Source organism: Notolepis coatsorum (assembly GCF_963971535.1).
Source record: "Notolepis coatsorum genome assembly, chromosome: 1".
Classification (NCBI taxonomy): domain Eukaryota; kingdom Metazoa; phylum Chordata; class Actinopteri; order Aulopiformes; family Paralepididae; genus Notolepis; species Notolepis coatsorum.
This window is the reverse complement of record NC_140165.1, coordinates 103,086,233-103,111,335: the sequence shown is the minus strand read 5'-3', so window position 1 is coordinate 103,111,335 and position 25,103 is coordinate 103,086,233. Positions and strand designations below refer to the sequence as shown.

The 25,103-nt window shown below is 42.1% G+C and overlaps 1 protein-coding gene across 2 annotated transcripts in view; it reads right to left on the bottom strand.

Moving 5' to 3' along the window:
- The window catches only part of rap1gds1 (RAP1, GTP-GDP dissociation stimulator 1), a 97,011-nt gene extending 72,120 nt beyond the window's left edge, over positions 1 to 24,891 (bottom strand). For both annotated transcript variants that reach the window (XM_084328690.1, XM_084328691.1), the window contains exons 1-3: positions 24,433 to 24,891; positions 14,060 to 14,182; positions 6,556 to 6,678 (exon numbers count right to left, since the gene is read on the bottom strand). In XM_084328690.1, coding sequence (XP_084184816.1) covers positions 6,556 to 6,678; positions 14,060 to 14,182; positions 24,433 to 24,436 — 250 coding nt within the window. In that variant the 5' untranslated portion in view covers positions 24,437 to 24,891. The remainder of the gene's footprint in view (positions 1 to 6,555; positions 6,679 to 14,059; positions 14,183 to 24,432) is intronic.
- Positions 24,892 to 25,103: the final 212 nt, after the last annotated feature.

Below are 25,103 nucleotides of genomic sequence, written 5' to 3'. Positions count from 1 at the left end.
ATGATTTTGGGGCCATGGAATGTTTTGTGAGTTACATATTTAAATACATTTGGTCATTTAGCTGACACTTTCATTCAAAGCAACTTACAAATTGTGTACAACAAGTCAGCAGGAGTGGTACATATCTAGCAGCCAAGGATAAGTAGTATTGTTTGTCAGTGTCAAGCTTGAGTGTTATACTCTGAGTACATACTGTAGTAGTATAGACATATTAGCATAGTTGGTAGTAGTATATACATGGTAGCATAATACTAGTAAAATGAAGTAAAACAGTTACAATTCAGATATTGAAGTAGTGTGTTTTGGTTGATAAAGTGGGCAGGTTTCAGAAGATGCAGAGTTTAGGGATAAATAATACATAAAGATAGAATAGAAAAGAAAAATACCATTACTGCATCAAAAGTAATCAACAAACTATACTATAAAACCTGATAAAACCAAATGGTCGCTTTCTTTTCTTTTGTAGAGGCTGCACCCAGCTAAACTTGCCTTCCTGGATTTTGTACATAATACAAGTTCATGTTAAAAGGTTGACACAAAAAGCCAGACCGAGGGCTTGTTTCAGTTTTATAATAAACAAGTTTTATAATAAACAATCAAACTGAGAATTTTTTTCCCTGACTATTTGTTTGGTGGAAACTTGATCACGAAGTATATAAAAAAAAAAAAAAAAAAAAAAATAGTGCCGATGTAGCTAGCTATTTTTGCCATGTTCTTGTAGTGTAGCTTGCTACATTTCTCTGGGGATAGCTTCCATTGTAGTTGAGCTATATTTAAATCGAGAGTAACTTATAGTGTAGCTTGCTACATTTTCCAAGTAGCTTGCCCATCACTGTAATTCTGTGTGACAAACCGGCATAAAGCCACATAAATACATCAAACCAAAATAACTAAAACACATTGAATACTGTTGGAGGGCAGAAGCAGCTCATCTACGCTGACGTGTGAGCTCTAGACGGGTCACAAGGTGCAAAAGAAGCTCAAACGCTTAAACCTCAATTTATCCATCAGGCAGTGTTGTAGTTGAGTCACTAAATCTTGAGTCCGAGTCGAGTCTCGAGTCCCCAGTGTTCGAGTCAGAGTCCAAGTCTGAGTCACCAAAGAAGAGCCCGAGTCGAGTCCGAGTCGAGTCCCCATTACCCTAGTCCGAGTCCAAGTCATCAAGGTTGAGTCACCAAAGAAGAGCCTGAGTCAAGTCCCAATTACCCTAGTCCGAGTCCCAAGTCATCAAGGTTGAGTGAGTCCACTCCACTCTGGCAGTCAAAAGTCTACATTAAACATAAATGACACAGCGGTGACCATTTCAAAAGGGAGTTTATTTACTTTGTGACACAATAGCCAAACAAATGCACTAGCCATCAATATCTTATACCAAATGATTAGGGCCTATATCTGCACCTTCCGAGTCCGAATTCAGTCAATACTCAAGTCATCAGTGCTCAATTGTTTCAAATAAAAAATCCTGCTGCAATGTACAATTTCTACTGGATTGAATATTAAAAGAAAATAATAATATAACATAAAATGTTGATGCTGGTGTACAAGCGCATACCTTTGCATGGATCCATGACAATATACCTTCAAATACAGTAGAACTCTAAGCCCCATAACGGCAAGCAATCCTGCATAATGAATTATGAACAACCCATTGACCATTCACACAGTGGCCATTTTGCTCTTATGCCAAGCTCAGGATGGGAATCCTTTCCACCCGGTTCCCAAGATCAATACGACAAAAGAAAACATAGCATCTCAAACAATCCCACATTCTTCTAGATATAAAGCATTAATAGAAATGTCCACAACAATTTAGCTTATATGATGAAGTCACAAGTGTGAATCTAATTAGAACGGCTAGGTGGCAAGGTGGTGGTTTTCAACGGGCGTGTCTTGAAATCAGTCCAGGGCCCTATTCCTGGTTCAACTAAGTCAGGGGTCGGCAACCTGCGGCTCCGGAGCCACATGCGGCTCTTTAGCCAATCAGCTGCGGCTCCCTTTATTTCAAAGTAGGTCTACACATGGTACGGTAGTCTTTTTTCAAAGTAGACTACTTTTTATTTTATAAATGTTCCACAAATAAGGGAAGGACTAGTTCAGGGTTTTATTTCAAAGTCGGTCTACACAGCCAGTATTTTTTCTCCTCTTCATAAGAGTTTGAGGTTTTCCTTTGTTATAACAGGTAAAAACAGCAATAAAAAGAAAAAAAAACATTTTCTTTTTGTTGCTTTATAATTCCATTAATGCAACAAACTGTGTGCTATAAGTATAAAGTATAATAAATCGCAAATTACTTTGGGTATGCAATTGTCAGGCGTTTTATGCTAAATGTGGGGTATGCTTGGGGATATATAAAACGTTATACACAGCTATCTTCATTTTAAGGGTAAATAGTTTGTGCGGCTCCCTGAGCATTTTATTTTGTGGGAGGGGGGAAAGTGGCTCTTTTGATAGTAAAGGTTGCTGACCCCTGAACTAAGCCGATCAAAAGTCCTATTATCCAGGTTCAATTAACCCGATGTTTGAATCCAGGCTTTCCCTCTTCCTAGAACGCTGATTCAGTCTCGTTAATTCGAACCAGACTTGATACTCAGGATAATTGCGCGCGGCCGCCTCACCTGAAAAGACAGCAGGTGTCGATCGCAGAAATCCTGATTTTATAACGGCATTGATTGATTGATTGAAAACTTTATTAACAGATTGCAGAATGGGTACAATACAGTACGGCTCAATAGCCTCGCCGACAAGTTAAATGCATAATCTATAGGCTCATTTTAAGTCCCTCATTACACCAATCAATCAGATTATATTTCTTTAAATGTGCCTGCTGGCAGTAGGCTTAATGGAATGAATAATCTAATGAGATCTTGCTAGCGAAAATAATTAGTTAAACTCTTTCAGAATAAGTAGACAAAAACAAGCCCAAAGAGTATCTAATTGATACAAATTAATAGATACTTATGAGGATATCTGTACTGTATGTGCTTAGGTATCATGTACTATATAAATACATGGTTCCCAAAGTTTTCAAGGCGCGACCCCCGAAATAACGTGTCAGAGAGGCTGGAGGCTATACAGTTTCACTATTAATCAGGTTTTAATCTGTTTCGGACATCATCCATACATGCATTGAATTGATTAACCTTTGGTTTATACCAGTGACACCAGGCATGTTAATCACCTTCTTGTTCATTATCAGATAACACTAACAGTGCTTGAACAGATAAATGCATTTTCTCAAATGCATTCATCAAAACGTCAAAGGCTTGCAATTGCTCATTCATTTTCTCAAGTCACATCCATGTCATCAAATCCGTCAAACAGCGCATCTCCTCAAACATTTTAATCCCAGTTACAATATCACAATAACGTGTGAGTAGGGGTGTAACAGTACACAGTAGCCACGGTTCGGTACGTACCTCGGTATTGGGGTCACGGTTCAGTACGAGTTCGGTACAACAGAAAACAAATATTTATAATTATTAATATAACATTTTTTAAATGTATTTATATATTATATTTATGATAATTATAATTATAATTATTATTAAATAGAATAATTTTCTATAGGCTTGCCGTGGTAGTCAGTGATACTGGTGTCATTCTGTGTTCAGGCATCCAGAGTAAATGAATTGCCTAGTGCCCCTTTAACAACTTATAGGCTTGGTAAGTTTCAGTTTCACTTCTAGAGAGGATTTAACTTCACGTGAAGCCGAGACTGAAGACTAGAGAACAGATGTTACACAACAATGGCAGAGGATTATTTGGATTTAAACACAATAGCAGTTCAACTGGAGAGGAGCTCAGATGATCAGTCCGAAAAAGTAAGTTTATTTTATTTTTTTTGATCAGCGTGAGTCCGACGGGGGAGAATGTTGTTGTTGTTTGTTGGCGACGCGTGTGTGTGTGTGTGTTGGCGATGCGCGGCGTGTGTGTTGGCGACGCGCGCCGTGTGTGTGTTGGCGACACGCGATGTGTGTGTGTTGGCGACACGCGCCGTGTGTGTGTGTCTTTCCATTGGTTTCATTTGGTTAACATTATTGGCCGAACAAGAAAACGAAAAAAAACTGTACAATTGTAATGACCCTGCAGGCTGCAGCTGTTCTTCTAATGTAAATGTGCCTTTCTCCGTGCACTTTCGCTCGCTCTGAAGTCGGACTCTGTGTGCCCGGCCACGTGCGCTGTTCTCGCACGCACCTTGCGAGTGCCTGCATGCGCGACTGGTATGTTTGCGCCGTCATGTATTCGTTGTATGGCTGCACGTACCGCACCGTGACGGCCGTACCGTAAATTTGCGGGACGAATACACGTACCGTTACACCCCTACGTGAGAGTGACACAATTCAACAATCCACATATTCAGATTCGTCGTAATTCATATCCACAATCCACGCATGAAGACGCTTAAATTTATGCTTGAATGAAACACAATCCGGGCGCAAATACATCCACAGCCGAGAATATGAAACTAATCAGAGCCAAACACCCGATGGGTTTCATTCATTAAAAACATCCCTGCAGGATTCATATTTGCAATGCTCCGACGTTATTAAAATAACCACATAGTGTGTACATCGCACCTCGCGAGCGCCATATACGATGTGCATTATTTAGTAAGTAAATCCATAGGCTGAATATGATTTATTATCAGCATTTTAGGTATATTATTTTACATTTCAAAAGCCCCCTCTAGAAAAACGAAGCACCAAAACATAATTCAGAATGGTATAATGGGATCTAAACTGAGAATTATTTCAGGAAGGGAGCTGGCATTTCTTTGCGAGGGCGTGGCCATGGTTTATCCAGCTAACTGACCTAAACCCTGCCCTGGTTCAAACTTTTTTATCTGTTGCCATAGTGATTTAGAAAATCGCACGTCGGGGAACCGAAAGGTCTAGTTTAAGTCAAGTTATCCTGAAAATTATCCGGCTAACTCAGTTAGCCAGGTACGAGGAACAGGGCCCAATCAATCAATCAATGCCATTGATTGATCAAAGGCGATCGACATCTGCTGTCTTTTCAGGTGAGGCGGCCGCGCGCAATTATCCTGAGTATCACGTCTGATTTGAATGAACAAGACTGAATCAGCGTTCGAGGAACAAGGAAAGCCCGGATTCAAACATCGGGTTAATTGAATCTGGATAATGGGACTTTTGATCGACTTAGTTGAACCAGGTACGGGGAATAGGGCCCTGGTGAGCCATGGGGTTTTGCTCAACTGTAAACAAGGCCAATGTCAAACAAAGATATTACATTTCCTCCCATTAAAATAATGAAATCATCATATAGCAACACTTTCCCCAAACAATCAATTAGTTGTGCTCCTTAATAGCTGCCAGCTGCTCATATCTTGTCAGCTCTATACTTTAATTAATGACATTTACAAATGTACATAACTCACAGGGAATTATCCTCCCTACTGTTATGTTTACAGATGACTCATGTATATATTTTCTCATTTTATTTCTATATCGGCATGTATATTTTATATTCATGCACAATTTAGATTTTGTACTCGTGCACATTCTATATCGCCACAGATAACCGTAGAAATAACTTTCTCCTGCACGTGTATTCATCGCACCGCGTTTGCATGTCACATCTAAATAGCACTAGTCTTAGGTTGAGAAGCAGTGCAGTAGGAGAAGTCTCATCATATCCAACAATTCATGAATCAAGATCAATTAAAGAGGTTATGGGGGAAACAATACAAAAAACAGTACATGTGTAATGTATACCTTTTCAAAATTGACAACATAAACATTCTAAAAATGGGCCAAAGTTTATTTCCCGTTCCACAGTGCAAGGAAACTATAAAAGAAGGAAGGGTTGCTGCGTCACTGTCTAGCACATCGGTGGCAAGTGTGGAAACTCGGTTCATTTAAACAGGTTATTACCTCGGATGTCAGAATCATGAGCAACTTGTTGCATTGTTCACTAGCTAACATTTGATATATTGGTTGATGTATATTTCCTCAGATAGTGTGTATATTTAAAATTTTAATATAGGCTTCAATAGAACTGGCACAAAAGTCTGACACCAAGCGAGTTGTACTCGAGTCACTAGATCTCGAGTAGAGTCTCGAGTCCTCAGTGTTCGAGTCAGAGTCAGTCGAAAATAATCAATTAACAAGTCTGAGTCCGAACCTTCCGAGTCCGAATGCAGTCAATGCTCGAGTCCAAGTCCAAGTCAGAGTAATCAGTGCTCAAGTCCAAGTCGAGTCACGAGTCCTGAAAATCAGTCCAGGACTCTGACTCGAGTCCTACAACACTGCACCAAGCATAGCGTAGAACGCTGGTACCCTGACATGATGACCCCTCCTTCTTTTATAGTTTCCTTGTTGCAGTGTTTTGCTAACATCAACAGCTGATGGGGAAATTTACTTGGGGCCTCGAGCAGCTTCCCTTGCAAACGGAATTCCACTGAAAAGACCTACAGAGACGATTGTATGGCAAACAAAAACACAAGGATGAGAGCAACTGAAAGTGTAAAGATAAATGGATACAGACAAGTGGAGGCAGTCAAACGGAGGATGTTCCTTGGATGGATGGACTCACCATTTTTGGCCACCTCAGCGATGACGTTGGCTACTTTCGGGGTGCAGGAGGACTGAGGGCTGAGCAGGGTGGGCATCAGGGGGAGGATCCCCATCTCCTGGATCTTCATACTGGCCTCTGTGTCTGTGGGACGGGAGGCAGGGATGAAGGGGTAAGGGGGGGAGAAGACAAGCAATTTCCCACTAGGGTTGGGGTTTCATATAGCATTTCATATAATCTGAATCCAGTATCGAATTGGACTAAAGCTCCTCCTCCAATCATTAATCTAGATAAATATCCTGAAAGGGGGAAATGAAGGTCATTCACCATTCTGTATATGCTTGATTATGGGGGGGGGGGTTGTGGACAAGTATCACTCCATTTTTAACACTTTCAGTGCCAGCACGATTTAGCGCTTGAGTGCCAGCGCTCTATTCAATGAGAGGGCGAGCACATTTGCGAACGCATAAACTATATCTTAAATTATGGCTATGTATCTAATACGCCCGTCGCTTATCAATGACTTGCTTGCAGTCAACATTGTCGAAACAGATCCATTTTATACCATTTTGAAAAACGAGATTCCACAGGACTAGCCCTTTACTGGAATACACAAAAAACGTTGTAATTTTTCGGCCTATTTATGAATCGTTTTCAAATAAACGCTAGATTATCGATAGTATATGTGTACTTATGCATGCTAGAAAAGCGGGCTGAAAATCGATTATCTATTTCCTGATGAACAGACACACACATATATAGGGGACACGTTGATATATATGTGAAAAAAGCTCTGATTACCCCAAGACTGGTAAAATAGATTCCTTACCTCAGATCAGATGTTCTCTAAAAAGATTATTCCAATTCCTGATCCTGATTCCTGATCAGCATTTATTGATCCAATGCTGGGTGCTCGAAACGCATATTCCATGCTGTTCTGAGGGACCACAAAGACTGCAATCGGCTCGGATTACATGCCTGTAGGGCTGACCTTCAAAGCTTTTTTTGGCAATCGAAGCTTCGGGGCCGAGCTTCGATTTTAATTCGAAGCTTCAAAAAAAATAAAAAGAATTTAATCATTTTTTCTTTTTTACCTTATGTTGTGGGACTTGTACAGCACTTTGGTAAACGTTGTTTTTAAGTGTGTTTGTGTTCTATAAATAAAGTGGATTGGATTAATTTATTAAGTAGCCCCTTTCGTGACTGTGACGCAGCCAACAAGGTTTCACTCGGCTGTGTGATTTAATTCAAGGTGGATCGCTGTTGTCGTTTGAACAACTTCAGATTTCATGGGAACTACCAATCCCCCAAATCAAGAATGTTTAAGATGAATGAAGTAAGTAGACTAAACTATGCACAGAATTATGTCAGTCTACAAGGTCTGGATTCTACATGGTCCGGCAATGTAGACTCCACTACAGACCAATTATCAGTGAATGTTCATGCATTTTTAAGAAGGGCTACTTCCACAAAAAAACTCACCAAAACATCTCAGTAGCACCTTATCTAAATGTTCTATTTCATATGAGATTCATATTTATTTATGTATTGCATGCATTTCTACATTTTATTTCCTATTTTGTTTATTCATCCCAGTATCTTTCTTTCTTATGTGTGGAATTCTACAAGGCATGTAGGTGTATGTGTTTGAGGATGATATCCTTCAAACAGGCAATAGTGATGATATAATTTGGGCAGTGCTGAGCTGGGTTACTTTCCTCCAGTGTATTAGTCCCCCGCCCCCACCCAATGGCCCCACACACACACAAAAATCGAAGTACATTTTTTTTTTTTTTTTTTTTTATGTTCGAAGCTTGTGCCATCGAACGAAGCTTTGAAGCTTCGAAGTATTTAAGACAGCCCTACGCCTGAGAAGTAAAATGTGGATTCCGGATTTTCTTTTCCCCATGCATTTTCATTCAGTCCAATGCAAAGGGTGCATTACCATCCGGGAGACGATAGGGGGCGGTATTTTCCCTGTTCGAGCTCAGAGAGAGTCCCAGTGGTAACATGAGGCTAGATTGATGAAACATTTATGGAAATCGCTAATAAAAAAAATAACGATTAATAACGAGATTTCTCGTCCTTGGCACTGAACGGTTGGCATGAAATAACGAGAATTCTCGTCGTTGGCACTCAAGTGTTAAGGGTCGCGAATATAGTTGTTCCGATACAAGTATCGGAAATGCCGCCGATACTGCCTAAAATGCTGGTATCGGCGAGTACTAGGGATGCTCGATATTGGCTTTTTTACCGATACCGATATTCCGATATTGTCCATCTCTTAATTTCGATACCGATATCAACCGATACCGATATATGCAGGGTTTCCCCCCAAAAAAACTGAATAATTTCAGGTAACTAATCATTTCACTGGATGCATTCAAAAGGCTTTCTAAATGTAAGCATTATCTGTGCAAAATATGATAATTAAAAAAGTAAAAATTAACATTACATATCTCTTGTTGTTGAATTAAACCAACATGCATACTTTTGACAATAAATAAAATAAGAATTGGTTCTTACTTGCTTGCCTGGGTAAATAAAGGTTAAATAAATGTAAAAAAAAAAAAAAAAAAATCTTTTTTTTTACCGATACCGATATTTTCCGATATCACATTTTACTGCCGATATCGGCCGATAATATCGGTCGGCCGATAATATCGGACATCCCTAGCGAGTACCCTCTAATTCTGCACTCCGATACCATATGACGTAATTTATCAACACTGCGGTCTGCTGAGTGAGCATTATAAAACAAACTTGTGTTTAATCGACCGTGAATTAAAGTGTCAATGCCATTTGTCATTTTAACAGCAGATACTTTCTTAAAATGCCATCGTCCCGACAGAGCGCTGTTAACGGGGAGCTCTGGTGTTATTAGCATTAGCTGAACAGCTAACCGAAAGCTAGCGTTAACTAACATTAAAGTTTTAGCTTAACGTTACCTTGGCTAAAGTTGGGGCTATTCATAATCCAGCAATAATGGCTGCAGACCTGCAAGCAACATACAGCAAGTTGGCACAGGAGTATTCCAAGGTAAATCACTTTTTCACCAGTAATGTTACATTGTTTCCATCTAACGTTAGCTCATGCTAGCTACCCTAGCTCACGCTAACGTTGTCACTGATCTACCTCTCGCACACAATTAATGACATAATGCGCACAGCCATATCGGTGACAATGTTTAGCTTTTAGTGCCAAATGATAAGAGTCTGAGGCGGAGTCTCAAAAGAGAATGTTGAATATTTATTGTGCAAAAATCACAAAAGAGCCTCTACTACTACAGTAGCTAACCTAAACGGAGCCTTGTGGAAGCAAGTGCAGCAACGTATAACATCCGTGTGGAACCAATGTGCCAACAACCTTTCCGTGGGTGAACTCATTGAGATAGTTTTCAATTACTGATACTAATACTAATCTATACAATCACCTGTTGTTGAATAAATACCATTACTTTATAGTTATTACTAAAAAACAGTATATATTAGGGTGGCTACGTGGTGTAGTGGGCAAGGCACTCGCGACGAAATGCTGGAGACGCTGGGCTCATCAGTTCGAGCCCAGCGCTCCACATTTGCTTTCAGTTTAGCTGGTCGTCCGTACTAATACACATTGGCCGTATTAGGGGGTGGGAAACTGATGGGTGGGGATCGGTGTTGTGGACAGCGACTCCTACAGGTCGGTTGGTGCGCCTGCGCAGTAGAATCAGGAAGTGTCAGGGGCAGCGTGAGCCTCCCACGCGTTACTCCTCGCCACTGAGAGATCGAGCTGCGCAGGTGAAAAGATGCGACTGCTGTTACCTCAAGTACCGGAGGGGACTTGTGCTATGTATGACTTAGTCCACATTGCAGCCGGCTTGTGGGAGGCAAGAAACAGCGTCCGTGACAGGGGAGGGTTGAATTGGATGATACGAAATTGGGATGGGAGAAAATATAGAAAATGGGAGAAAAGGTGGATCATAAATATTATTAGTGTGGGTGACCTGGCGAAGCTAGGTTGCCACCCACACTATAGAAATCTATACTATTCTTTATTCTTTCTTTCTTTATTCCACCGATTTTGCAAACACTACTGTAACTGAGGGGTACAATTCCCTGACTGTATTACTAGATATGATACTTACTACCACTACCTTTGTACTTAATATTCGGCCACCCAGTACACGGCATAAATATATTATCATAAACACTCTCACGTAGATGAAACGGATCCAACACAAATGTACGAAGTCGAAACAGGTCTTTATTTCTACACAGCGATGGTGTGTAGAACAAGCACTTAATCACTTAATTACATTTATGAATTGAAATAGTATGCACTTTTATGGCAAAGAGTATTCGTCGGTATATCAATAGAGAATGTCCAATCTCTGAAGGCGCAGGTGGTAAATATACGACCTGGAATAGTTAAGGAATAACAGCAATGATACTTTAATGATTATATACTAGATACACTAGAGGGGGTTAATCCGGTCGCTTGTAAGCCGACAGGAGTAGGAGGGGGGGGGGGTAGAATCCGGCTGCCTCGTCCGGCCAAGGGTATCCCAGGTGAACCCACTGTAGTGCCGTTCAATGCGCCGGCGATCCTTGGACCACAGATGAAAGCAGGTGGACTCTTTGTGGGCCGGCTCTCTCCGGTCCACGGGGGAGAGACGTGAAGCGACCTCGTCTTGCAGAGCGTCTCCTCACCTTGCGTCCTCTCCAGGGGGGGGGGTTCCAACACACGGCAGTGTCGGGGGTCTTTATCCATGGAATAATCGAAGTATACAAAGCATAATCCGTGCCTGGGAAGGCGGGCTGTCATCGGTAGAATAATCCGGTATACAGGTCCACTCGCTCGTCGGCTCTGGGGCTCCTCGGGTGCAGCTTCACATAGGGTCAACCACCCTGGGTAAGCAGCCAGTTCTCTGCCCGAAACGATGGGGTACTGACTACGGTAGTATTCTCACCGCACGAAGCACTATATATTAACAGACTATTATTAGCTTAATAGACTACGTCCAACTCGACGATATAGTGCCAAATATGACTATTCAAATATTAATATACACGATGTCTCAATACCGATGGTAGGCGAACTTGGCCTTACTCCCACACGTGGCGTCGCGGGGAGGCTTTACGTCTGTGACTCTATTGGAGGGTAAGAAACTGGACTGAAAAGAAAGTCCTACTTTAGTAGCGCAGTATATATACGCACTATGAACAAATAGTCCCATTAGTGGTGCGGTAGTCAGATTCCTACGCGGAACTAGGACTTGTTCGTACATGTGGAGCGGTACGTTTGAACTGGGTCTGAGGGGTATGGCAGCCTGGCACCAAGGTCTCGACCAATAGTAGAATGGAGACTATTATGGGATGTTCAGTAGGCTAGAATGGATATTCAATGCATATTGTACAAGGAATATACAAGGGATATCAGGGAATATTAGAGAATATACAAATACAATTAAATATATATATATAAATAAATATATATATTCGGTTTAATCTGGCCCTTCACAACAACTACTCTTGCCAGAGCGTTTGCGCCCCATACACGTGAAAGGTATCAAAACGACCAGCTTGCCTATGGCAACATCGCTATTCAAACTCTTGACTTGACTTGAAAGTTTCACCGCACCGTTTGGCTACGAATCGACTTTAAACGGGAAAATTTCGGTCCCATTGAAAATGCATTGCAAGTTAGAGTACGGTAGCTGAAATAATTCTTTTTCCACTACCTTGGGTAAATTGCGAGAGTGATCTCAATTTTGGACGTAGAAAAAAAACAAACACATCAAAACGATGACACGGCTGTCTGTTCGCTCACAAAAGAAAAATAAATGGAATTGGACATTTCTATCTCAACTGATGACCATTTGTTTGAAGGGTCTCTTCCCCATAGACCCCAATGTAATCCCACTCTAGGAATCCGATGATTTTTGAGCTTTTTTCCCCTTCTGTTCCGATCGCCACCGAGGCCACAATTGTCGAAGGAATGCCACAATATCGCACACAACCCTTCGCCTACTCGTTGAAGTGCTCACGTGCGCGTCACAACGCTTCATCTCGTATAGTTTTCTTTTAATCAACGTGACAATGCAGTCATGCATCTGCCTCCATTGGAATACATTCAAAGTGAAAATGCAAAGTCATTCGTGATTACATCACCTGTGTGGCTCATGGCTCATGATTGGTTCAGCCTAACAGCTGTGAGGCTCATGGCTCATGGCTCAGCTTACCTGCCAATGACCTCATCGACTTAACCCTTCATTGCCCCTGTGTTGCAGTACTGAATTGCTTGACAGCGCCCTCTGTCTTGCGGGTTGTGTCATTGTACTCAGTAGGGATATCCTCTTTCATTGGTCGATGTTGACCACCTTTCATTGGTCGATGTTGACCACTCCCCCGATCATTAGACCATGCCCCCTTAGGCCACACCCCCTCAGTGTATCTCTTGAACCGTTTGTCGTAGAGACTTGCGGGTTGTGCCATTGTACTTGGTGTAATAGTGTAATAGTGTGTAATAGTGTAATAGTGTGTAATAGTGTGTAATAGTGTGTAATAGTGTAATATAGTGTAATAGTGTTTAATAGTGTGTAATAATGTAATAGTGTGTAATAGTGTGTAATAGTGTGTAATAGTGTGTAATAGTGTAATAGTGTAATATAGTGTGTAATAGTGTGTAATAGTGTGTAATAGTGTAAGTGTGTAAGTGTGTAATAGTGTGTAATAGTGTGCTATGCGACTTGCGGGTTGTGTCATTGTACTCAGTAGGGATATCCTCTTTCATTGGTCTATGTTGACCACTCCCCCGATCCTTAGGCCACGCCCCCTTTTTGTATCCTTTGAACAGTTTGTCATAGAGACTCGCGAGAGACCCTCTCCCATTGGCCGGCGGTGCACAGGCGTCACCCACACTTTCACAATTTCCCCTGCGCGGAATTGTCTAGTTATTATTATTTATGTATGCACTGGTATCGGATCAGTATCGGTCGATAGCCAAAGCTTAGGTATCGGAATCGGATCGGGAAGGAAAAAATTGTATCGGAACATCTCTAGTCATGAAGAGTTCAGAACCACTGGTGCAAGGCAAGTATGTTTGTTTATAGCACATTTCATACACATAGGTAATTCAAAGTGCTTTACGTAAGGAATTACATTTTAGATTTAGTCTGTAAATGTATCATCTGTCATCATGTTGTGTGTTTGACCCCAGGAAGAGTAGCTGATGTTCTGCATCAGCTAATGGGGATCCTAATAAAATCATAAGGAATAAAATAGATAGAGCATACGAGTCAAAAAGAGCATACAACTATTTTTATAATAAAATCCCATGCAATTTTTAATGGGCTGCTCACAATAACTCAGTTTTACAAAAGTTTTTAACCTGCAGTAATTTAAAACAGAGGCGCTGCCGTTGCTTACCCCTAATATTGTAGCCCGGGGGCGCCATGCTGCCATGTTCATTTTCTATCCCTCTACCCGAGGTGTCGTTGGGTTCTACTTCTACTCTACGCTGGGTGTCGTTGGGTTCTACTCACTGTTGTGCGCCAGCGCTTTGAGCAGGCAGTCCAGACAGCTCTCCACGCTGTCGGAGGCGCGGTCCACCGAGGCGCTGTCCGCCGAGGCCAGCTTCAGCTTCTCCAGGGCCTCGCTCAGGTTGTCTGCGGGGAGGAGAGGCAGAGGAGTGGCTTGAGACAAACAGCCTATTTGGGAAATGACTGACTGGCCTTATTCCCCACAGAGTGTCCTCCCTGCAGAGGCTTTGGCAGAGCAGCACGGTTGAAAGAAACCCACAAGATAACAGCCCTTTGGAGGACAGTAATCTCCTAATACTGTACAGTAAACTCCTAATACTGTACAGTAAACTCCTAATTACAGTACAGTAAACTCCTAATACAGTAAACTTATAATACAGTACAGTAATCTCCTAATACAGTACAGTAAACTCCTAATACAGTAAAGTCCTAATACAGTACAGTAAACTCCTAATACAGTAATCTCCTAATACAGTACAGTAAACTCCTAATACAGTACAGTAATCTCCTAATACAGTACAGTAAACTCCTAATACAGTACAGTAAACTCCTACAGTACAGTAATCTCCTAATACTAGGGGTGCACCGATGTATCGGTCGGGTATCGCCGCGGTATCGGCCGATAAGTGCCATGTTGACTGCAATCGGCCTATCGGCCGATAAGCTCAAATGTGCCGATGGCAGTAGCCGATAAATATCCATCAATTTGTGTAGCGTCAAGACAAAAAAAAGTTAACTCGCGACCTGCACAACGCCGTCCCCAGTCCCCCACACACACAAGCTACTGCATCAAAGTTACTACTTATGATTAACAAGGCATTCGTTTTGTGGCATTAACGTTATATAGTTAGTGTTACACGTTCAATAACATCAGCATATTATTTACCCGAATGTAGCAAGCATTATGCGTTCATACTAGCTCAGTTCCTTCCGTTGCTCATAGAGCCCTGAGTTTTACCCATTCTGCAATCTGTTAATAAAGTTTTCAATCAGACACATGTATAGAAAGGCTTTGTTTTATTATAACATTCGTTGCAGTAAAATCATTATGCCTCGTTTTAAGTCATCCTGCGGAGCTAAAAGCTAAACGTCGGCCACGCCGCCGTTGTTGTTGTAGAATACAGTACCTCTCGTCAAAATCAATGGCGGACAAAAGCGGAAGTAAAAAATGTATACGCGCTTGCCGATTGGTGGTAACAGCAGAGGCGGGTGCAAGCGGTGTGTGACGTTAGAGCTGCCGCGGTATCGGTATTACCGCGGTATCGCTGTTACATCATGCCCACCGCAGAGTTGGGCTGAATACCGCATCACCGCTGTTTTTTATAATAATAATAAAGTACCCTGCTCTCGTTGGGCTTGCGGCTCCGCAGATATACCCTACTTCTCTGTCGAGGTTCCAAGCGACCCTATTGGGTACCAGAAAAGTCACATGAAACACTGCAGACCACTGATTGGTCAGAAGAGATACGCGTCACACGTTGGAGCGTCTTGCAGTGCTTTTACTTCCTGAATGTCAGCCATTGATCAGAGCTCACAGTCACAACACGGCTAATATGTTAGCTCCCACCGGAGACCGGAGTGGATTACCGTCGCTCCTCAGGGAACGAGGCATAATGATTTTACTGCAACGAAATGTTATAATAAAAGCCCTTCGTTCTATACACTTGTCTGATTGAAAACTTTATTAACAGACCGCAGAATGGGTACAACTCGGCACGCTCTGAGCAAAGAAAGGAACTGAGAGATGAATTGAGTAACGCTTGCTTTGCTATGGTCCGGTAAATACGCTGATGTTATTGAACGTGTAACTATATAACGTTAATGCCACAAAACGAATGCCTTTGTAATCATAAGTAGTAGGGGTGGGACGATACATCGATCCAGATCGATACATCGATGTAATTATCAACAATCGAATCGGATCGATGCGATGTAATAAGATCGATTCATATCGATACTCTTATTTTGAAAATCCTGTGGCGAGTCTCATATCAGCCCAAGAACAACAGCAGTAGCTCCGTGTGTGTAGATGTTACAGCATAGCATTCTCCCTTTCTGTGTGTGTGTGTGCGCGCGCGTCTTTGGAAAGACCAGATGAGGTCAGAGGAGTTTGATGTTTAAATGTTATTTAAACATAAACAATATAATACATAATAAATGTAGGCCTATACATGATCATGCAACATCAACAAATTGTTGTAGGAACGGTTTGGGAGAGGGAGGTTGTGAGTTTTGAGTTCCAAAAAATGTAGCTTAAAGTTTAAAGCTCAATATATAAAAACGTGGCACTTTACAGTGAACAGGAGGTCTATTTGTATTAAAAACAATAGATTGATTTTCCTTTAAATGTCTGGAAGAGCTCAAAAATACAAATGTCAAATGATATTTTCATTACCTGTTTTTTGTTGATCTAAATGTTACTGATTGTGTTAAATGGGCATATGATATCATCTCATATCGATCGCAGGCACCTGAATCTAATCGTATCGTATTGTATCGTGAGAGACTTTGTGATATCGGCAAATATCGTATCGTTGTCCAAAGAATCGATATCGTATCGTATCATGATGAAACTGGTGATTCCCACCCCTAATAAGTAGTAACGTAATAATAATAAGAAGAAGAAAGGGTCGGGGGGGTAACCGGCGGGCGCACCGCTACCACCCCTGCCCGCGACACAGAGGGGAGACTTCGAATCCGTGTTTCACTTTTAATAACAAATGCGTGCTTGCCGAATCCCAAACAATATTCATGCTGCAAAGTCATCCTCTAAAGATAGACATTTAGACTAGAGGCAGGCTATATGCTATAAAGAGTAGACTACAAAAGAAAATGCATTCAAACTTTTTTTTTTGTGTGTGTGCGGTAATAACCGCAGCTGTAGGAAATATTTCGCAAATTTGTGCGGTAAGGAAAACATCAATACCGCGGCAGCTCTATGTGACGTAATTGGCAGAATCGACTGTCAATCAAAATTTCATTGGTTGAGACAATAGTATCCAGCTGCAGCCCAGCCGGTAGACCATACTGGGAGAACTAGTATCTAGCTGCAGCCCTGCAGAACATACTGGGAGAGAGATAGTGCTATTTCTTGATGTTTCCTTTTTTTAAGTAAGTAAAGAGGCCTATGTTCATATCGGTGAGCACAATTTGTAACACAAATATACAGTCGTTTCATAAAAAAATATATATATATTACAAAAAAAAAAAAAATTACAAAAAAAATAATAATAACTAAAAAAAAAGATATTGCCACAAATATCGGTATCGGGCGATTGTGTTAGTTGAACAATCGGTATCGGTATCGGTAGCAAATTTTCATATCGGTGCATCCCTACCTAATACAGTACAGTAATCTCCTAATACAGTACACTCCTACAGTACAGTAATCTCCTAATACAGTAGAGTAAACTCCTAATACAGTACAGTAATCTCCTAATACTAGGGGTGCACCGATGTATCGGTCGGGTATCGGTATCGGCCGATAAGTGCCTTGTTGACTGCAATCGGCCTATCGGCCGATAAGCTCGAATGTGCCGATGGCAGTAGCCGCTAAATATCCATCAATTTGTGTAGCGTCAAAAGACAAAAAAAAGTTCACTCGCAACCTGCACAACGCCGTCCCCAGTCCCCCACACACACAAGCTACTGCATCAAAGTTACTACTTATGATTAACAAGGCATTCGTTTTGTGGCATTAACGTTAGGGGTGCACCGATATATCGGTCGGGTATCGGTATCGGCCGATAAGTGCCTTGTTGACTGCTATCGGCCTATCGGCCGATAAGCTCAAATGTGCCGATAGCAGTCGCCGATAACTAACCATCCATTTGTGTAGCGTCAAAAGGCAAAAAAAAAAAAGTTCACTCGCGACCCACCTGCACAACGCCCGCCGTCCCCCCCACACACACACAAGCTACTGCATCAAAGTTACTATTTATGATTAACAAGGCATTCGTTTTGTGGCATTAACGTTATATAGTTAGTGTTACACGGACAATAACATCAGCATATTATTATTACCCATAGCAGCAAGGCATTACTCCGAGTCCGTTCATAGCCGGGAGGCAGAAGACTAACGTTACTGGTGAAAATGTGATTTACGTTGGAATACTCCTTTGCCAACTTGCTGTACTTTGCTTGCAGGTCTGCAGCCATTATTACTGGATTAAGAATAGCCCCAACTTTAGCCAACGTAACGTTATGGCTAATCCTTTAACATTAGTTAACCCTAGCTTTCGGTTAGCTGTTCAATGCATAGTAATAACACAACCAAGCGAATCCATCAGAGCTCCCCATCAACACCGCTCTGTCGGGAGGATGGCATTTAAGAAAGTATCTGCTGTTAAAATGACACAAACATTCGTTTTGTGGCATTAACGTTATTATAGTTAGTTACACGTTCAATTACATCAGCATAGTATTTACCCGAAGATAGCAAGCAAGCCGTGCATAGCTCGGTTACATTCCGTTGCTCATTCCGTACACAACTACACATTCTGCAATCTGTTAATAAAGTTTTCAACCAGACAAATGTATAGAAAGGCTTTGTTTTATTATAACATTTGTTGCAGTAAAATCATTGTGTCTCGTTTGGCCATCCTGTGGAGCGCGCTGGTCGGCGGGCACTGCCGGGCAGCTAACGTATTAGCTTGTTGTGGTTCTGAGTTTGACTCGCATTCTCGCAAGCAGATCATCAATGGCGGCATGCCCCGAAGTAGAAAAATGAATAAACGCTTGGTGGTAAGCAGGAGGTGGGTGCTAGCGGTGTGGCGTAATTGGCCGAATCGACTGTCAATCAAAATGGTTCCATTGCATTGGTTGAAAGCTCTGGTTGAGAGAATAGTATCCCGCTGCAGGCCGCCAGAATGGTTCCATTGCATTGGTTGAAAGCTCTGGTTGAGAAAATAGTATCCCTCTGCAGGCCGCCAGACGATACTGGGAGAGGGATCAGTGATACCATAAACATATTTCTTGATGTTTCCTTTTTTAAGTAAGTAAAGAGGCCTACAAATACAAACACACATACAAATATACAGTAGTTTCATTAAAAAAATAAAAAAAAATATATTAAAAAAAAATATTAAAAAAAATTAAAAATACTTATTTTTTGCCACAATTATCGGTATCGGTATCGGCCGATTGTGTTAGTTGAACAATCGGTATCGGTATCGGTGGCCAATTTTCATATCGGTGCACCCCTAATTAACGTTATATAGTTAGTGTTACACGTTCAATAACATCAGCATATTATTTACCCGAATGTAGCAAGCATTATGCGTTCATACTAGCTCAGTTCCTTCCGTTGCTCATAGAGCCCTGAGTTTTACCCATTCTGCAATCTGTTAATAAAGTTTTCAATCAGACGCATGTATAAAAAGGCTTTGTTTTATTATAACATTCGTTGCAGTAAAATCATTATGCCTCGTTTTAAGTCATCCTGCGGAGCTAAAAGCTAAACGTCGGCCGCGCCGCCGTTGTTGTTGTAGAATACCTCTCGTCAAAATCAATGGCGGACAAAAGCGGAAGTAAAAAATGTATACGCGCTTGCCGATTGGTGGTAACAGCAGAGGCGGGTGCAAGCGGTGTGTGACGTAATTGGCAGAATCGACAGTGTCAATCAAAATTTCATTGGTTGAGACAATAGTATCCAGCTGCAGCCCAGCCGGTAGACCATACTGGGAGAACTAGTATCTAGCTGCAGCCCTGCAGAACATACTGGGAGAGAGATAGTGCTATTTCTTGATGTTTCCTTTTTTTAAGTAAGTAAAGAGGCCTATGTTCATATCGGTGAGCACAATTTGTAACACAAATACAGTCGTTTCATAAAAAAATATATATATATTAAAAAAATAAATAAAAAATAATTACAAAAAAATTATAATAACTAAAAAAAAAAATTCCACAAATATCGGTATTGGCCGATTGTGTTAGTTGAACAATCGGTATCGGTGGCAAATTTTCATATCGGTGCATCCCTACCTAATACAGTACAGTAATCTCCTAATACAGTACACTCCTATAGTACAGTAATCTCCTAATACAGTACACTCCTAATACAGTACAGTAATCTCCTAATACAGTACACTCCTAATATAGTACAGTACTCATAATACAGTACAGCAAACTCCTAATACAGTCATATCTAATAGCTAATACAGTACAGTAAACTCTTAATACAGTACAGTACACTCCTAATACAGTACAGTCAACTCCTAATACAGTACAGTAATATACTAATACAGTAATCTCCTAATATAGTACAGTAATCTCCTAATACAGTAATCTCCTAAATCCTAATACAGTACAGTAATCTCCTAATACAGTACACTCCTAATATACAGTACAGGAATCTCCTAATACAGTACAGTAATCTCCTAATACAGTGTACAGTAATATCCTAATACAGTACACTCTAATAATATCTTAATACAGTACAGTAATCTCCTAATACAGTACACTCCTAATATAGTACAGTAAACTCCTAATACAGTACAGTAAACTCCTAAATAATACAGTAAACTCCTAATACAGTTATCCTAATACAGTACAGTAAACTCCTAATACAGTAAACTCGCCACCTAATTTGAAACACTAATTCTGATTAGACCTGTTCGCTGTATACAAACACAGCCAATCAGCAATACCAACCGAGTCACGTGACTAAGTTGACCCCTACCTACGCGAGCTGCTGAGCTAAAAAAGAAGACCGGGCTCTATGGAGAAACCATGACACTCCCCTGACTAAAAGTAGTTTCAAACAAAAACAGCTGGATGTCATTTTGCCAAATCAGCATGGCTGTGAGTGTGAGTCTTTCACCTTTACATATCTAGCTTTGGCATGGATTTAGATCGCTAGCATGGCTAACAAATGCAAATATATTGTAGTCTGCCCCGTTGTCCTGACCAGGACTACGTTCCTTTTGCCCCCTTGATGTGTGTGCACACCAAGTCTGACGTATACAGCAAACAGGTCTATTGGATCGTTTTCATTTGAGGGCTGATGAGACTGTGCCATTAGGGCTGGGGAGGTATACCGAAAACTATCCATGGCATATTACAATATCGCCGCCCTATATACACACATCGTAAAAAATAATATTCTATAATATTTGGGATCACAAAATGTCTGTTTAAGCCCCGAAACCAAGGCTGAAATCTACTTTGGGTGCTTTGTGGAGTAGGCTTCAGGGTTGGTTTCAGGGCTCGACTTGTACAGATTGGAGAGTGACCCCAGTGACTTTGTGTTAGTTTGTGGTTAACTGAGCAGAGAGGTCAGTATCCAGTATGCTGACAAAGAACGCTTACCAATTGATCCACATCATCAATGGTAGTAGTAGGGAACAGGGCTAGGGTTCAACATTCAGAACACACCCTTTAAAAAAAAAAGTTAATCAATCGCGGAATCAATCTCAAGGGGAAACACTGGTATATACAAAGAGAATCAACTGAATCTTACTTGGGCCATAATCTCAACGTACTGTATGTTGTAGGCCCAGTCTATGCCTTAAACCTTAAAACCCCATGTCATCCAGAGCCTGATGATATGGAAACAAATAAATAGCCTATCACTCAGAAGGACCTCCCCACACACACACACACACACCACAAACACACACACAAGGGCTGCTAGATTATGGCCACAATCATAATCATTTTGATGATATTGAAATCACGATTATTAAACAGTAACATTACTCATTGATTATTTGACAACATCAACGACTTTAAATTAGTTTTACCTTTCTTCTCGACCAAACGCTGCATTTCTGTGATCTTCTACAAATTACCAAAAACTACTGTTTGGGGAGGGAGGGGCGGAGCACACCGCTGTGAAGGAAGGGTGCGCTGGATTTACAACTCAAGACAAAATGAGAGGAACACCGTTTTATCTCCATTGTCTTGTATTCATGATCGTGGGAAGACTAAATTGTAATCGAAACTCTACTAATTGCCCAGCCCTATAACACAGATAGGCTGCATCGTGAGGCTGCATCATGAGGATGCATCATGATGACATCTCAAGTTTGTTGAATCACATGTTCTATAATATGATTTGAATCATGATATTGGACTGGCATGGTGAATGCTGGGACGTGTGTGAAAACGGTATCAAAATTAGATTACACATTTTCAAATAACATTCTACTTCTTTTTTTCTCCTCCCCTGTAATCGTTTTCGAGAGAGACATATTTTTTCGGCCACTTCGCATAATTAATTTAAAGGGAGAGCGCTGGCAGATGACGACCCCGTGGCCCGGACACTGGTCTACTGCCAAGCCCTGCTGTGACTGTGACCATGGCTCCTGTGTGCACCGTGCGCCCTCTTCCTGGCTCAACAGAGGGACCAATTACATACAGGGCGGGGCGACAGTGGCTCGGTAGGTAGAGCAGTCGTCTGGTTATCCATAGATCCCTGGTTCGATTCCCGCTCCTCCCGGGTAGCGTGTCAAAGTGTCCTTGAGCAAGACACTTAACCCCTAATTGCTCCTGATGTGCCGGTTGGCACCTTGCATGGTTGCCTCCGCCATCGGTGTGTGAATTAATGGGTAAAATGTGAGGAACAAATGTGAGGAACAAATTGTAAAGCGCTTTGGATAAAAAGCATTATATAAATGCAGCCATAAGGGCGGCAGGCGGGCTTCGCAGAACTCAGATTGTTGCCGTCAGTCTCCCAGTGCAATTGCACAAAACCACCCTCCAACAGTTGGTGTGATGTTTGGTCGGTCACACATGAAATCGAGATTAGGATTAAACCTAACCGGGATTCAATGTGTGTCATACGACGGTCAGACAATGCAGGCGAATGTGCATGGCAGTTTCTTTTTTGAAAATCGTGACACCATTCTTCTCAGTTCAAATGCCCCTTCAACCTAGACTAAGAAAAAACCAGTAAGTCTGTATGGGAAATGTGAAAGAGGTGGAGGTGTTGACTACACACAGCAATGTGGAAAAGAGATGCAACTGTATCAGACAGGTCCATCAAGAGAGACAAGAGTTTTGGAATATGTTGTATGCCGAGTTGCAATCCAACTAGTGAATTTGGTTCCCTTCCGGTAAGCTGCATCCAGGATGAAACTGCAGGTTTTTTCTAAAGCCAGAGGGCAGTACAGGATAAGCAAGCAGCAATGGTTGGCGAGTAAGCTGCTTCTCCATCCCTATTGCATAACAGTTGTGGAGATGGAGGCACGCCATCTGTATCATCAACAAAGCAGCTGGCAATTTGAGGGATTTAGATGCATCAATCTCTCTGGCAATCGTGATCTCAAATCAAGAAAGCAATTCAACTCCCGACTTAGATTACATCTGCAAATCAATTGATACAGTCAAAACGACTATTTCATTCACAATTTACCTTGGCATGAGAAAGCGGTCACCACCACCACCAGTGATCGCACTGTGTGTGTGTGTGTGGTGAGATCACTCAGCTGATGGTGGATGCTACTAGTCAGCCCTCTCAGCTGATGGTGGTGGATGCTACTAGTCAACTCACTCAGCTGATGGTGGATGCTACTAGTCAACTCACTCAGCTGATGGTGGATGCTACTAGTCAACTCACTCAGCTGATGGTGGATGCTACTAGTCAACTCACTCAGCTGATGGTGGATGCTACTAGTCAGCTCATTGAGCTAACTGGATGCTACTAGTCAACTCACTCAGCTGATGGTGGATGCTAGACTAGTCAGCTCATTGAGCTAACTGGATGCTACTAGTCAACTCACTCAGATGATGATGAATGCTAGACTAGTCAGCTCATTGAGCTAACTGGATGCTACTAGTCAACTCACTCAGATGATGATGAATGCTAGACTAGTCAGCTCATTGAGCTAACTGGATGCTACTAGTCAACTCACTCAGATGATGATGAATGCTAGACTAGTCAGCTCATTGAGCTAACTGGATGCTACTAGTCAACTCACTCAGATGATGAATGCTAGACTAGTCAGCTCATTGAGCTAACTGGATGCTACTAGTCAACTCACTCAGATGATGATGAATGCTAGACTAGTCAGCTCATTGAGCTAACTGGATGCTACTAGTCAACTCACTCAGATGATGATGAATGCTAGACTAGTCAGCTCACTCAGATGATGTAGTGCTCCTTCGTCCAGCTAGTGGGGCAGGCAGGCATCGCTGAGGAACGATTCTAGCCCCGTTAACCTAAACTGTGCCTGCCCGACAACTAACGTTATTCGGGTCTGCGCAACGCTGCTTAACGGATTTTGACCACATTGAATAACTAATGTGCAGACATATTCTCTCGCACGGCGGACGGTGATGATGATGATGTCCACCAGCCCATTCAACGTTAGCCAGGAGGAGCTAACTGGCTGCCTGGCGTCACTAGCTCGTTAGCTAGCTGGCTGACTACTCACCCATTTGGCTGACTATTGCAGTGCGCGTCCGCAGAATGAATCGGGAGGGCTCGGCTTATCCACGGGCGTAAACTCGGGACAGATGCAGCAGGCCTGTTGTTCGTGTGCCAGGCAGCGGAGGGCCCGCTGTACCCACACACCCCGTTCCGAGATGGTAAAGTTAGCGAGCTGACAGTAAGCAAGCGAGCCAGTCGGACAGTCCCACTCCCAGATGTCGCCGCCTGGATGCTCTGCTGCTGCAGCTCAACAACAGCGACCTGTAGACCGATGGGTTTTTTTTTTTTAAGACATCCGTCTGCCGCGCATATCGACAAAACACGGGGATCCGCCACACAACCACTCCCGAGCCTCGCCGGTTAGCTAGAAGGGGAGAGAGAGCGCTTCCTTCCTTCCTTCCTTCCCCCTCGTCAAATCACCGAGCCAGCGGCAGCGAGAGATGCGGAGGAAGTCACCGAGTAGTAGCCGTCGCGGCGGCAGCAGCGAATGGGAAGCGGAGAGGAGCACAGTGGAGGAGTTCTGCTGCTGTCGCGAGTGCACGGAGTTGATTGGTTGAATCCGTGGCATGCCACGCCCTGTTGTAGCCTAGTAGCTCGCACACGCGACTTTACTCTGGCAGGTGACCCCTCCCCTCCTTGATTGATTATTGATGGTTGAATTGATTGATTGACATT